At 45.4% G+C, this 13,235-nt stretch overlaps 1 protein-coding gene across 1 annotated transcript in view; it reads right to left on the minus strand.

Moving 5' to 3' along the window:
- The window catches only part of RSPO3 (R-spondin 3), a 65,183-nt gene that overhangs the window by 20,926 nt on the left and 31,022 nt on the right, over nucleotides 1-13,235 (minus strand). The window contains 4 exon segments of the mRNA XM_044449042.1: nucleotides 4,662-4,676; nucleotides 10,379-10,558; nucleotides 11,914-12,060; nucleotides 13,214-13,235. The exon segment at nucleotides 13,214-13,235 is cut by the window's right edge and continues 72 nt beyond it. Coding sequence (XP_044304977.1) covers nucleotides 4,662-4,676; nucleotides 10,379-10,558; nucleotides 11,914-12,060; nucleotides 13,214-13,235 — 364 coding nt within the window.

Consider the following 13,235-nt stretch of genomic DNA (forward strand, 5'->3'; position numbering starts at 1 on the left):
AAGAACTTGTACAAAACATAAAAACTAAAATGGCTCAAGGAAGTCCTAAGGGCCACATCTAAAAGTCCTGGAAAAATAAGAAAAAATTGCCTAGTGCCAGAAAGCCGACAAAGTAGCACCAGGCAGACCTTTCTAGTGTATTTGTGGAATTGAGAAGGTCCTCTCTAGGTCGCCGTAGGCCTTGCCTTGAACAATGAGGGTCATTGCAAAAAGCACTCAGCATGGCCCAATACCATTATCTACCTGACACCTTTGAGATTATGACTGTCAGCGGGAGCAATATATACCCAACATAGATTGTGGCACATATCTCACCCTTTTCCTATGCAGCCCACTCCTATGCATACATTTTACTCATAAGTAAATTCCACTGTGAGCAAGGTGGCTTACTCCCAGGGGAGGGGCACAGGATTGCAGACTTTTGTACTTTAGTTAAGCCTATTATGCTGCTTGTGTTGGCCTTCTCAAGAGCAATTTTACTGAACATTAATGATTCTGTGCTCATAAAGAAAAATGTACAGAGATGAATTACACAACAATACCTTCCACAGAAACACTCAATAAGTAGTCCTTTTTTTCTTTGCAACCTATTCCATTCATTGCATCTGCATCTGTGTGATGTGTGAGTGGGCATAAATAAGAGGAATTTAAGCACTTAATAGTTTAAGCCTGCTGGTATTGTGTTGTGTTGTCTTCAGCAAGCACCACAGCTACCATGGCAATTCGCCTTTGCGAATTTTAGTTAAACAGTGTTCTAGAAAATCTACTGCAAGTCCAATAGGACATCCGACTGGACTCTGTGTACACAAGAATCCACTGCTTATTTAACCAATCTGGTCAACAAATATCTTGGACGTTCTACATGGACACTTTTACTAATTAGGGACAGATGAACTGATTTGAACAAATAAATAAAACTATTAGATGTGGCCAGAATTTTGGCCTTTCTCTCTTAAAAAAACCAACAGAAATCTGTATATGGATTCCAATGCATGTATAAACCTAAAGCAACAATTCTGATCCCCTTGGATTGGTGTTCAGGGAATGGGGAGTGTTAATGAGGCAGCTACTTCCCTTGCCAGTGGAAAGGAGCTTTGCCGGTGCATGGCATGCCCTCTGCAGGAGTCTGTGGAACACCTGCCTAATGTTTTATACTCACATCCATACTGCTGCTCCTAGGTGCTAAATCAGGAAGACCCAGTGGCATGCTGGAGGCAGCCTTGGATCCATTGGATCCAAAGCCGATTTGCTCTCCAGACATGATCCCAGAGCAGATCCTTATCTACATCACTCTCATGCTCCTGTTGATATTTTGCCTTCCAGTGTAATCAGTGGTGAGAGGACTGGCAGATCCACAGGGAAAGAAAGGTAAAAGCTGCCACACTCTTGCCCTGGGTGGCAGAAGACAGAAGGAGCTCTGGAAATGGTGGATCATCTACCATAAATCTGTCCATCACCCACCCTATTTAGGATCACTTCTCCTGGCATTTAAAAATACAACAAAGCTGCACCACATACTCATGCTCAGACTGGTGGTTTTCATTGTGTCCTGAGGGTCCTTGGAAACAGAATTGCAGTTCTCAGCAAGGAATTCAGGAGTGGTAGACAAGCTTCCCTGAAATAAGACAGCTTGCACACCACTACCAATATGCCACTGCACTAGGTGTACTCTTGGCTGCAGTCCCAGACTCAGTTCAGACAGATTAAGGGGGAGATCTGGCTGGCCAAGGCAATGCATGCACCTTAAAATATGACCAGGAACCATCTGAAATGTATAAAAAACTCTTGTCAGACAAGGGCCCCAAAAGACAAAGACTGAAAACCTTCTGATTTAAAACAATGCCCTTTCCAACTTTATTTCAACTGGAGTGTGATGAAGCCAGAGATGATTCACCCTATAGAAGCTGCACACTGACTTCTAGATCTAGCTATGGCTACCCATTCATGGCCTCTGGAAGCTGATTTGAGTGATCTATGCTGGTCGCCGCCGTTTGGGGGCCATTTGGGGGCCAAGCGGGGGGCTGGGCTATCCAGGGGCTTTTGTTGAAATTGGCCCACCTGCCGTTGAATGTTAGGGAAGGGGGAGTTTCTAATTGCTTTTATAATTTTATTCTATTTTAATCTGTTTTTATGGAGTCATCCCTGGCCATGTCAACGTTTATGTTTCCTGGGGAGTGCGCGGGCGCCGCCATTGGCGTGGTCTTGGGCAATGGACGTAACAGCAGTGGGGGCTTAACGTGTCCGCGTAGAAGAAGGAGGGACAGATGGTTGACACCTATCCCTCCTTCTGGTTTTGCCTCCAGCCAGAGGGTGCCAGGTAGTCTTGTCAACCGCCCCTCGGGCCTGACGGTGCTGCTGCTCAATGCCAGGTCGGTCAATAATAAATCTTCCCTCATCCATGACTTGATTGTGGATGAGGGGGCCAACCTGGCTTGCATAACGGAGACCTGGGTGGGAGGGGGGGGGATGTTGCCCTCTCTCAACTGTGCCTGCCCGGGTATCTGCTTCAGCACTGTTCACGCCCGGAGGGGAGGGGAGGGGGGGTCGCTTTGGTTTACGGAGCCTCCATCTCTCTCACGGGACTTCCGGTCCCTTCGAGACCAGGGCTGGAGTGCCTCTACTTGGTGTTGGGCGACCGAGACAGATTGGGGATTCTGTTGGTGTACTGTGCACCCTTCTGCCCAACAGTCTCCCTGCCTGAGCTGACAGAGACCGTCTCGGACCTGGTGTTGAGGACCCCCAGGATGTTGGTCCTGGGGGACTTCAATCTCCATGCCGAGTCTGGTCTGACCGGGGCGGCTCAGGACTTCATGGCCTCCATGATGGCCATGGGGCTGTCTCAACATGTCTCCGGCCTGACCCATGAACGTGGACACACTCTGGACCTGGTTTTCTCGACAGGGCAGGAAGAGGGTGGTCTGAGGGTGAAGAATTTATGCTTGACTCCCGTCATCGTCAGATCACTTCCTGGTGAGGTTTGTGCTTGAGAGCGACCTCTCCCTCTGCAAGGTGCGGACCCGATTGTGTGGGTCCGCCCCCGGAGCCAGATGGATCCGGATGGATTCCTGAAGGCCCTGGGGGAGTTTCCAGCTGACAAGACTGGTGCTCCTGTCGAGGCTCTGGTCGAACTGTGGAACGGGGAGATGACCAGGGCTGTAGACACGATCGCTCCCAAGCGCCCTCTCCCACCGGGCAGAGTCCGCTCTTCCCCTTGGTATACTCCTGAATTGCGGGCGATGAAGCGGGTTGGGAGACAACTAGAGTGTAGGTGGAGGAGATCACGGGATGAATCTGACTGAATACACTTGAGAGCCCACTATCGGGCCTATACTGTGGCGGTGAGGGCGGCGAAAAAGAGGTTTTTTTCCGCTTCCATTGCCTCCTCACAATGCCGTCCGGCGGAGCTTTTTCGAGTGGTGCAAGGCCTGGTTTGCTCGGGTCCTAAGGAAGATCCGGTTCCACCCTCAAAGGCCCGCTGTGACGACTTTGCCAGGCATTTCAGGGAGAAAATCTCTCAGATTTGTCATGAGCTGGACACCACTAATGAATCAGAGGTTTCTGGGGAGACGCCAATGCTGCCGTCTGGTCCAGAATTATTGGATGAATTTCAGTTATTGCGGCCTGATGATGTGGACAAGGTGCTTGGACAAGTACGTCGCACCACTTGCCTATTGGACCCTTGCCCGTCTTGGTTAATAAATAATTCCAAGCACGGGATTGGGACCTGGATCTTGGAGGTGGTTAACGCTTCTCTGAGGGAGGGTTGGGTGCCTGCCCCTTTAAAGGAGGCGGCAGTCCGACCGGTCCTGAAGAAAGCATCACTGGATCCAGAGATGGCCACTAACTATAGACCTGTGGCCAACATCCCGTTTCTGGGCAAGGTGTTAGAGCGGGTGGTGGTGGGACAACTCCAAGCACTCTTGGATGAGACTGATTATCTAGACCCATTTCAGTCCAGCTTCAGACCCGGGTACGGTACTGAATCTGCCTTGGTCGCCCTGTATGATGACCTGTGCAGGGAGAAGGACAGGGGGAGTGCGTCCCTGTTGGTTCTCCTGGACCTCTCAGCAGCTTTCGATACCATCGACTATGGTATCCTTCTGGATAGGCTAGCGGGATTGGGGGTCGGAGGCACTGCTTTGCAGGGGTTTCGCTCCTATCTCAATGGCCGATTCCAGAAGATGGTGCTGGGGGACTATGGCTCTGCGCCATGGCAGCTATGCCATGGAGTACTGCAGGGGTCCATTTTGTCCCCTTTGCTGTTTAACATCTACATGAAACCGCTGGGAGAGGTCATCAGGAGGTGTGGGCTGAGGAATCATCAGTACGCTGATGATACCCAGCTCTACCTCTCGTTTTCCACCAATCCAGGTGAGGCAGTGGCTGTGCTGAACCAGTGCCTGGCCGAGGTAATGGGCTGGATGAGGGCCAATAAACTGAAGCTCAATCCAGACAAGACGGAGGTCCTGTTGGTTGGCGGATTGGGCTTCGGAGAGGGTGGATTTGACCTGGTCCTGAATGGGGTTGCACTCCCTCTTAGGGACAAGTTCCGCAGCTTGGGAGTGCTCCTCAACCCGGAGCTTTCATTGGAAGCTCAGGTGACAGCAGTGGCGAGGAGCACTTTCCTTCAGCTTCGGCTGATCCATCAGCTGCGCCCCTACCTGGAGTACGACTGCCTGGCGACAGTGACACACGCGCTGGTGACTTCCCACCTTGACTTCTGTAACGCGCTTTACGTGGGGCTACCCTTGAAGACGGTCCGGATACTTCAATTGGTTCAAAATAGAGCTGCCAGGCTGCTGATGGGGATGGGGTGTTATGTTCACATGACTCCAGTTCTCCGTCAGCTTCACTGGCTCCCCATTGAAGTCCGGGCCCAATTCAAGGTGTTGGTGATGACCTATAAAGCCCTAAACGGCTTGGGTCCTGGTTACCTGAAGGAGCGCTTACATCCATATATGCCCGGCCGCCCCTTGAGATCTGCAGGAGAGGCCCTTCTCCGGGAACCCTCCGTGAAAGAAATCAGGAGGGTAGGTACTCGGAGGAGGGCTTTCTCTGCGGTGGTGCCCCATCTATGGAATGCGCTCCCCAGAGAGGTCCGCTTGGCGCCGTCATTTGTTTTTCGGCGCCAGGCGAAGACCTTTTTATTTAAGCGTCATTTTAATTGTTAACAATATTTGCTTATTTATCTGGCCAGGGTGACTTCTTTTATATCCATGTAGCCTGAAGTGCCTGATCCTGCCTAATCTTGGAAGCTAAGCAGGGTCAGGCCTGGGCAGAAGTGGGATGGGTGACTTGAGTGTATGATTCTATGATTATTGCTGTCAACTGCCTAGAGAGCTTTGGCTATGGGTAGTATAAAAATGTAATAATAATAATAATAATAATAATAATAATAATAATAATAATAATGTTATTTATTTTATATTGCTAATTTTATATTGTTATTTTTGTATTTTATTGTATTTTATTTTGTGTTGTGAGCCACTCTGAGGCTTCGGCAAGGGGCGGCATAGAAATGTTTTAATAAATAATAATAATAAATAATAAATAGTTGCCTTTTTGGTCTATGTGTAGAGGCACCCTGTGTCTCAGAGGCCAGTGTGCAGGCCTTGCTCAAGAAGGACCTGGGCTAAAATTCCTCCCAAGCCCTTGGAGGTCTAGGGCAAGGGGCCATATTTATGTCTTCAGGGTGTTGCACTCTCTGTCCGGATATGCACGTGATAAATAAATAAGAAAATGCTCCATCAGTCCTTCTGTATCATGCACAACCAGCCATCCTTCCATGCATACAACCGAACTGCTGAAGAGCAATGACTGCTTTCAGACTGCTCCTGGTTTCTACAGTTGCAACCACCAAATGAAAAAAAAAAAAAAATCCTTGCAGCAAATTATACTCCCATATTCTCTTCTCTGTGTCCCAACTAGCTAACTGAAAGGTATGGATTGAAAGTGGATGTGCAGGCACTTCCCATAAGATAACTTTCTAGCTCGTATCATAATCTGTGCGAACACTTAATATTAATTTCCTGCAAACATTCAGTGCAAACAAGCTTGAAAATCGCATTCTAGCCAGTACAAACCAGACTGTTTGCAGAAGGCAACCACAAAAGGAACATGAAAATTACTTAAGTACATTTATTTTTTAAAAACTTAGTGAAAAATTGGTGGAAAGTTTGTGGAGTCTTTAAATAGCAAATGATGATGCTTTCCCAGCACATTCAGCACATCTCTGGAATTTACATCAATATGCTGAGCTGTTGGGAGCCCTTTAATAATGGTGTGTATCAAATTAATTTGCCACATGCAAGTCACTTGTTGCGAGTTTCATCCACAGATAAAAATCAAGGAAGGATCCAGAGAGGGGAAAAGCAATTCAAATTACTGTGGTTTAGCAGAAAAGAGGCCAGAAGTATAGGAAGGCATGCAAACCATTATAGCATGTGGTCTTCAAATCAGTTTCTTGCTCAGCAGAGCATTGTGCTAATGACCCCCTCACCTTTTATTTATTTATTTAAAACATTTCTATGCCGCCCCATCGCAATAAAGCCTCGGGGCGACTCACAAAACATCAATAAATAACAACACAATAAAACCCCAATACAATAAAACCCCAGTGCAATAAAACCTCAATAAAACCTCAGTGCATTCTCGGCTAAATTTTTTTTAAAAAACCTAGTTAGATAAATTAACAATTAAAATAAGTTTTAAATAAAAAGGTCTTAGCCTGGCGCCGAAAAACAAATAACGACGGCACTAGGTGGACCTCTCTGGGGTCCATAACAGTGATCCTGATAACACACAGTTCAGCATCCATTTAAATAATCTGCAGCACTACTATAAGTGGTGGAAATGGTTTCAATGACTCCTGGCAGGTGCTGCAAACCTCAGGCCCCATTCCAGTCTGCAGGCTTTTGGAATTGCTCTTATGAGTCTTGCACACACAGATGCTTGGCCAGGCTGTGTCTTTCCAACTCCACAGTTATGCTTGGAGTTTCTGTGACTGAGCTCACTGCTAGTGCCAGAAAAACTGGAGTAAGCACAGTGTAACCAGGCTACAGCTCACTCCCATACGAAGGTCAGAAGAGCCTTTTTATAGCCATTGTGCAGGACAGAGTAGTTGGAGGTCACCCAAGAGCTCTTGCACAATGCTTATTTCCCTCTTAACAGTCCTTCCCCCATAAGGCAAAGACTTTAGGCCATTTCAGGTATGCTGCAGTTTGGTACAGTAAGTGTGTTCAGGGAAGTTGCATGCTAACACCACCTTCCCTTTATGCATTACTACTCCTGGAGGAGAATTTTCTGAGGAGGAAAGTTGCCTGCATCTGTGGAGGCTGGAAAACCAGAGGCCAGAACCTTGTGAAGAGTCATCATGATACAAGAGGCTCTCCTCTTCAAAAAATCGCCCTTAGTAATGGGAACTCACAAGGACAGGGTAAGGTTAGAGCCCTGAGATGCAGAACTCTTAAATAGGGCTTTTACTAGTCAATCAGGCCAGTGGCACGCAGAGCTGATTTGAACATTTAGTTTTAGCCTCATCTTAATATTTTATCGTGGCCACATTTAGAGTTTTTTTACTGTTAGTCCAGTTGTTAGCCACCTTGGATGCTTATGCAGAAAGATGGGCTATACATGGGGCTTTTTTTTTTGTCATAGAACGCACCAGAATGGAATTTTCAATGGATTTTACTAAGTGATTTTGAATCGCCTGTCAGTGTAGCAGGTCAGCAGCAAACATCATTAACATAGTGCCTGAGGGCTGCTTTTGTGTCCTTTTGTGTCCGTGCTGATAGTGAGGGCTCCGCTGCTGCTCATCTTGGGACTGGTGTGTGTGGGCGCACGCTGCTTACTGCCGGCAGCGGCCATTATGTTTATATGTGTGACGGGAGTTCCAGCACCTTTTTTTTTTTTTACAAAAAAAGCACTGGCTATACATGGAAACAAATGAACAAACAAATAAGACAGTAAGAATTAAGAATAGAGTAATGGAGAAAGCAAAAACCAGTAGCAGACAAGAAGACTGGATAGTAGGGCAAACATGCCCAGCTTATTTCAACATTTATGTTACATATGCTATTTATGAAAAAACTAATTATATCCCTTATATAAGAAACAGAAACAGCACAGAACTGAATAGTTTGCATCAATTTCTGCTCTCTTGCCCATAGCCAAAAGGAAGGCATGACACTATCAAAGAGGAACAAACAGGAAGGATAAATATTACACTTTAATACATTCTTGTGTTTGCAAAATACAATGAACAGTCTGCTAGAAACTTCAGAAATTTTTCCAAGATCACCATTTTAAAAGCCAAAATATATTTTAATGCTCATTTTCCCATCCATACAATCCAGAGAAGGGACTAATTCCTGACACAAGATTTGCCAGTTGTTACACTCTACCTTTGTAGAAGCCTTGTTATACTGATGGAATGAGTCTCTGTTACTTGAGAGTCTCTGTTTCTGGAGATATGCCAGTGCAACTGTGCAGATATCTGTTGCAGTGCTACATCAGTATGTCTGTTCCATCTGTGCAGGAGCCAAACTGGTAGTAGGCTTGCAGGTGGGGCAGGGGTGGGGACTTACACCAAATGGACCTACACCAAATCATGCACTTCTCCAGACCCTGAACACACTCTCAAAGATGGCAAGACACTGAACCAAAGCCTAATACCTACCATTCCAGCCACAGAATTACAGAAGAGAGGTACCCCTTTGCTATGACAGACTATACAATTTAGTGCAACGTTCCAGCCCATCACAACATGCCACACCAACCATCACTGGGATCAAAGGGTGCGTCACTCTAGCCTCATGTGGCACACTTTTAGAACACACAGAGGGTAACTCTGGTGATAGGAACCATAGAAAAAGGCACACTTTGTACAAAGAGGTAGACTGGTGCACCTGCCACGATATATGGGATGGTCGGTAGGCAAGGAGGAATTGGAAAGGGTGGATCCTGAGGCCTGATGTGAAGTTGTCCAGCAGCCTGCCTACAAGACAAAAAAGTGTGTGTGTGTATGGCCAAGGGGCTGCCCACATAGACTGTCACAAGGTGAAGTGTGGCAAAAGAACTTGGCCCACACACAAACAGGTCTCCCCTGACTGGATCGTACAGCACGTTTTGCCAGGGGAGCCTGTGTGTGGGATGTGTCATATTCTGTCCTGAACTGGGGCCTGCGTTCCTCCTGCCTGTGTCAGCTGAACAGTTTTGCAGGGCTAAGCTGGGTGTAACTGATTGGGTCTTTGATTAGGTCTATAGGAAATTATAAATGTCTACTGTAATGGTGGAGTGAACAGGGTTCCCCTCTGTAAAGATGTAGTGTTGGTTTAAGTCCAGGAGCTTCTGTTCTTTTGCTTCTGTTGCTGTCCAGGCATGAAAAAGATGAGTGGTACACTTCTTGGCATTTGTCAAGCTGAGGCTTGAATTCACTGCCCTTGCTTCTCAGCCAAGAAGCAATGAACTGTTTGAAGCTGCCCCACTGAGGATGGCTTGTGACTACCCTTCCTGATGCCTCTACTTTCATGGCTAGAAAAACCATCCTTTTCTTTCTCAGTCAGCTGTGAATCTTTGCTTCAAGAAGAGCCTTGCATGCACTTTCTTTGCAAGCTCCTTCCTAAGAAGGGTGCTGTCTCCTATGCATCATCCTTCCTTCCCTTTGTGTTGTGTGATCAAAAAGGTTCTGGTGAGCAGTGGACATGGCCGATTTGGAGCCATCCCTGCCGGGCTTTGGAGGAACGGGTGGCATCTCCCTTTGAGACGGGAGCTCATGCAGTCGAGATGTGCTGTGTCACTATGATGTGTGGGGTGGGGCAGGAAGCCACCATGGGGGTATGTAATCATTTCCTCAAGTGCATCGGTTCCTTTTACGTTTGCCTGACATGGAGATATTGCCTCGCCACTCTCCCACAATCTGCATGGCATCAGCCTGTCATTCCTGAGTCACGCACCTCTATAGCAGTGATCCCTCGTTCTGCCTGGCGTGACTGGAGTATAGGGTTGCTGTGCAAACCTTATCCAACTATTCACAACCTGTAAATGTTGCAGTTCATTTTCAGTTCTGAATATTTTACTATCCTCTAGTCTGCTTCCTCCAGATGGCTTAAAAGGACACTTCTGCAGAATTAGTGTCATGCTTGGGCAGCAGCATAAATGGAATATACAATTCTTATGGTTTCTGGGGAATGCACAAAATATTTTGTTTAAAGAGGCAAAAGTCATGAGTCAAAATTCCAAACATGCCACGTGGATTTGTAGATTCTTTTATCACAGCAAAGCCACATTTAGGCCCAAGAGAAGTTTTGATGAAAAAGCCTTTATAAGGAATTCAAAAATACTGAATAATGATCTTAAGTACCTTTCACTCCTTTCAGGCATTTCTTTTTTTGTACAACACATTTCCTTGTCTCGGTTGTGTGTGGGCATAGTTTGCCTTTTGCAGAAGGAAGCTGTAGGACTTCTCTGGACCTTGTTTCATTCCCCCTTTTGAAACCGCACGATTTCCCTCTCTTTGTGCAAGGGCTCCACTGGCTCCATTCATTAACTTTGCAATGCACTGTAACAGAGGCACGACACAAGTAAGTCCAGCTAAATAGCCACCCAGACATGCTGAAGCTACACAGTATATTCTTTTCACACATTACACATCATGCATTTGTAGGAGGAAAGGGAAATCCATTCTACCAGTGGTTTCCATGCCCCTAAGCAAATGGCTAGCACTGCATCTTACCCACCTTCTAACCTTTCTTTTGTTCCTGTGCCTTTAACACAGTTTGATGTGCAGGCATTAGCAGGCAATAACAATGATTCCCGTGCTGTGAAAAGCATCACCTCTGCATACAGATGAAACTGATCTTATTGGCACAGGAATAGTACATTTATTTCTGGTCAGTTGGCAATCATAACACGGCATCATCTGAGATTTCAGTGTTGTAGAGGAAATCATAACCAGTTTGGTATATACTCAGGTGCCAAATGATTATATCATGTGTTTCAAATGTAAGCAGGGCATAAAACTTAGTAACAGAATTCCTACTACTTGCAGTAGTTTCCTTCTTGGAAAACTTTAGTGTATGTGTACATTTCATTAGCAGGAACTTCAGATTTCCTGTACTCTTTGAGATATATTAATTCAGTATTATATTAGCTGTTAGTGAGATTCATACCTGCTTGTGAAGGAAAACCAGAGCTGCTGAATCAATATGTTAAGCAGGCAATCTAAGAAGCTCAACTTCTAAAACTCACTAAGTTTAAATGAATGGGATATTTTGGAAAAAAAACATTTACTGAATTCAACCCTAGCATTTACTATGTTCAGCCATGGATGAGCTGATCCATTAAACACTGTTTTCTTCAGAATGAGGCCATTTCACAGTTCTTCACCCTTGACAACATTCTTATAATGTTTTATAGAGGAGGCAGTCCATGTGGCAAATTGGTAAGGCAAGAAAATGCATGCGTTGAATGTATATCTATGTCTAATCCTATGTCACTCAACCTGAAAGACTCCCAGGTAATACAACTAAGCAATGGGCCCATAGCTAAGAAACGATATGCTCTAGATGATACTAAGCAGGTGCGAAATAACCCAGAGTGTTGCTATGATTAGCTGTACTCATACCTTTTGATAGTAGCCTGGGGATAAACTCTTCGCACGAATAATTTGTTTCATGGCTCTCAGTGTGGTTGCTCTGCCTCATTCAGCCATGAATACAGAAAGAACCAGGTAGCTTATGTGTCAAATATCTTAATGAGAAAGAAAGTGTGTTTCTGAAATGCGTATTTTTACTTTTGTGTGTGGCTTTCCTTCTCTAACTTTAAAGCGCACATCTGCACAACCGATATGGCCATGAGGAATTCTCACAGAAGAGGTATATTGGATAGATCACTTACGAGAGATGATCTACTTACCAATGTCGCTGCATTCCATCGTGCTATTGTTGGGTTCCAGCCAGTCAGGGCAGCTTTCAAGGCACTTTCCAATGCGTAGGTAAAACCCATTTTTACACTTTGTGCAGAAATTTTTATTGAAGCAGGCTTCACAGTCAGCTTTACATTCTGAAGCACAAGAAATAATCAATTACTTCCTGCCATATTCTTCTATGCCTCATGTAGAATGTGTGAGATCATATGCATGATGGAGATACACTAGAGAGCAGCAGCTGAAGATGTAGGGGCCTACTGGCCTTTGGAGGACCACAACCTCACTGCCAACTCACATGCAGGAGAGCTGTGCAGGAGTGACAACCATGAAGCTGGACTGCTGTCAACTTACTTTGGACGGGAAAGATATGGTCTATTCCTTGCAATGCATCTGCTTCTCACTATGCTTATCCTATGAAGGTTAGATATATACTGATATATTTGTTTGACTGGCAATGCATCATTTTCTGCACTGGATAGGAACTAGTTATGGCACTTTGTAAGAGAAGCTGGCTATCACAGCACACATTATGTAGTACTTACAACTGCACAGAAGCCACTTCCTGCCCATACCCATAGTGGGCTTCTACCTCTTTTAAAGTTCAATTTTTCCTTAATAATAGTGGCAATGATATTGATGCAACCAACACACACTGAACATAATACAGGTCTGTGCTATGCTTTATAAAAATAGAGCAGATAGCCGACCTTGCAAGTCTGGCAAGGAACAAACAGACGAGAGGACGCAAAGAATGCTGCTATCTGCCAAATGTGTTGGGAGAGTGGCAGGGAGGTGGCTCCTTCCTTGCAGAAAAAGATGCAGTGAACCTTATTACAGGGAACAGCTGCCTACCTTTCGCTGCTGATCCCAGTCAACTGGGTGCTATTCTTGCACCTTAGAGCACGTTTTAACATGGTCATAAACTGCAATAGTTATAAATGGCTTATGACTGGGTAATTGGCTCTGTGTAAGATAGTGCTTAGGACCAGTTACTCTTGAGACACAGCTGTTGGCATGATCATGGATCCCCTAGGAGACATGTACTGAAAATATCTAGAATAAATTGGGCTATGGGTTTTTTGTTTTTTGCTTTTTTGGCAACAGCTGTGTTTTGCACATATATTTACCATAAAGTGACCCTGAAATGAGTATCTGCATCTGCTATGGATGTCTGAGCAATCACAAATAATTCTTATGGCTCATGTGTGATTTCCAAAGTCCAAGGGTTTTGATTACCAAATACCAAGATGGGACAAAAGCTATTTGCAACTTTCCTCCTCAACTTACTTATACACTCGTTTCTTTCTGG

This window comes from Varanus komodoensis, unplaced genomic scaffold (assembly GCF_004798865.1).
Source record: "Varanus komodoensis strain SLA01 unplaced genomic scaffold, ASM479886v1 scaffold1, whole genome shotgun sequence".
In the NCBI taxonomy this organism is placed as follows: Eukaryota; Metazoa; Chordata; class Lepidosauria; order Squamata; family Varanidae; genus Varanus; species Varanus komodoensis.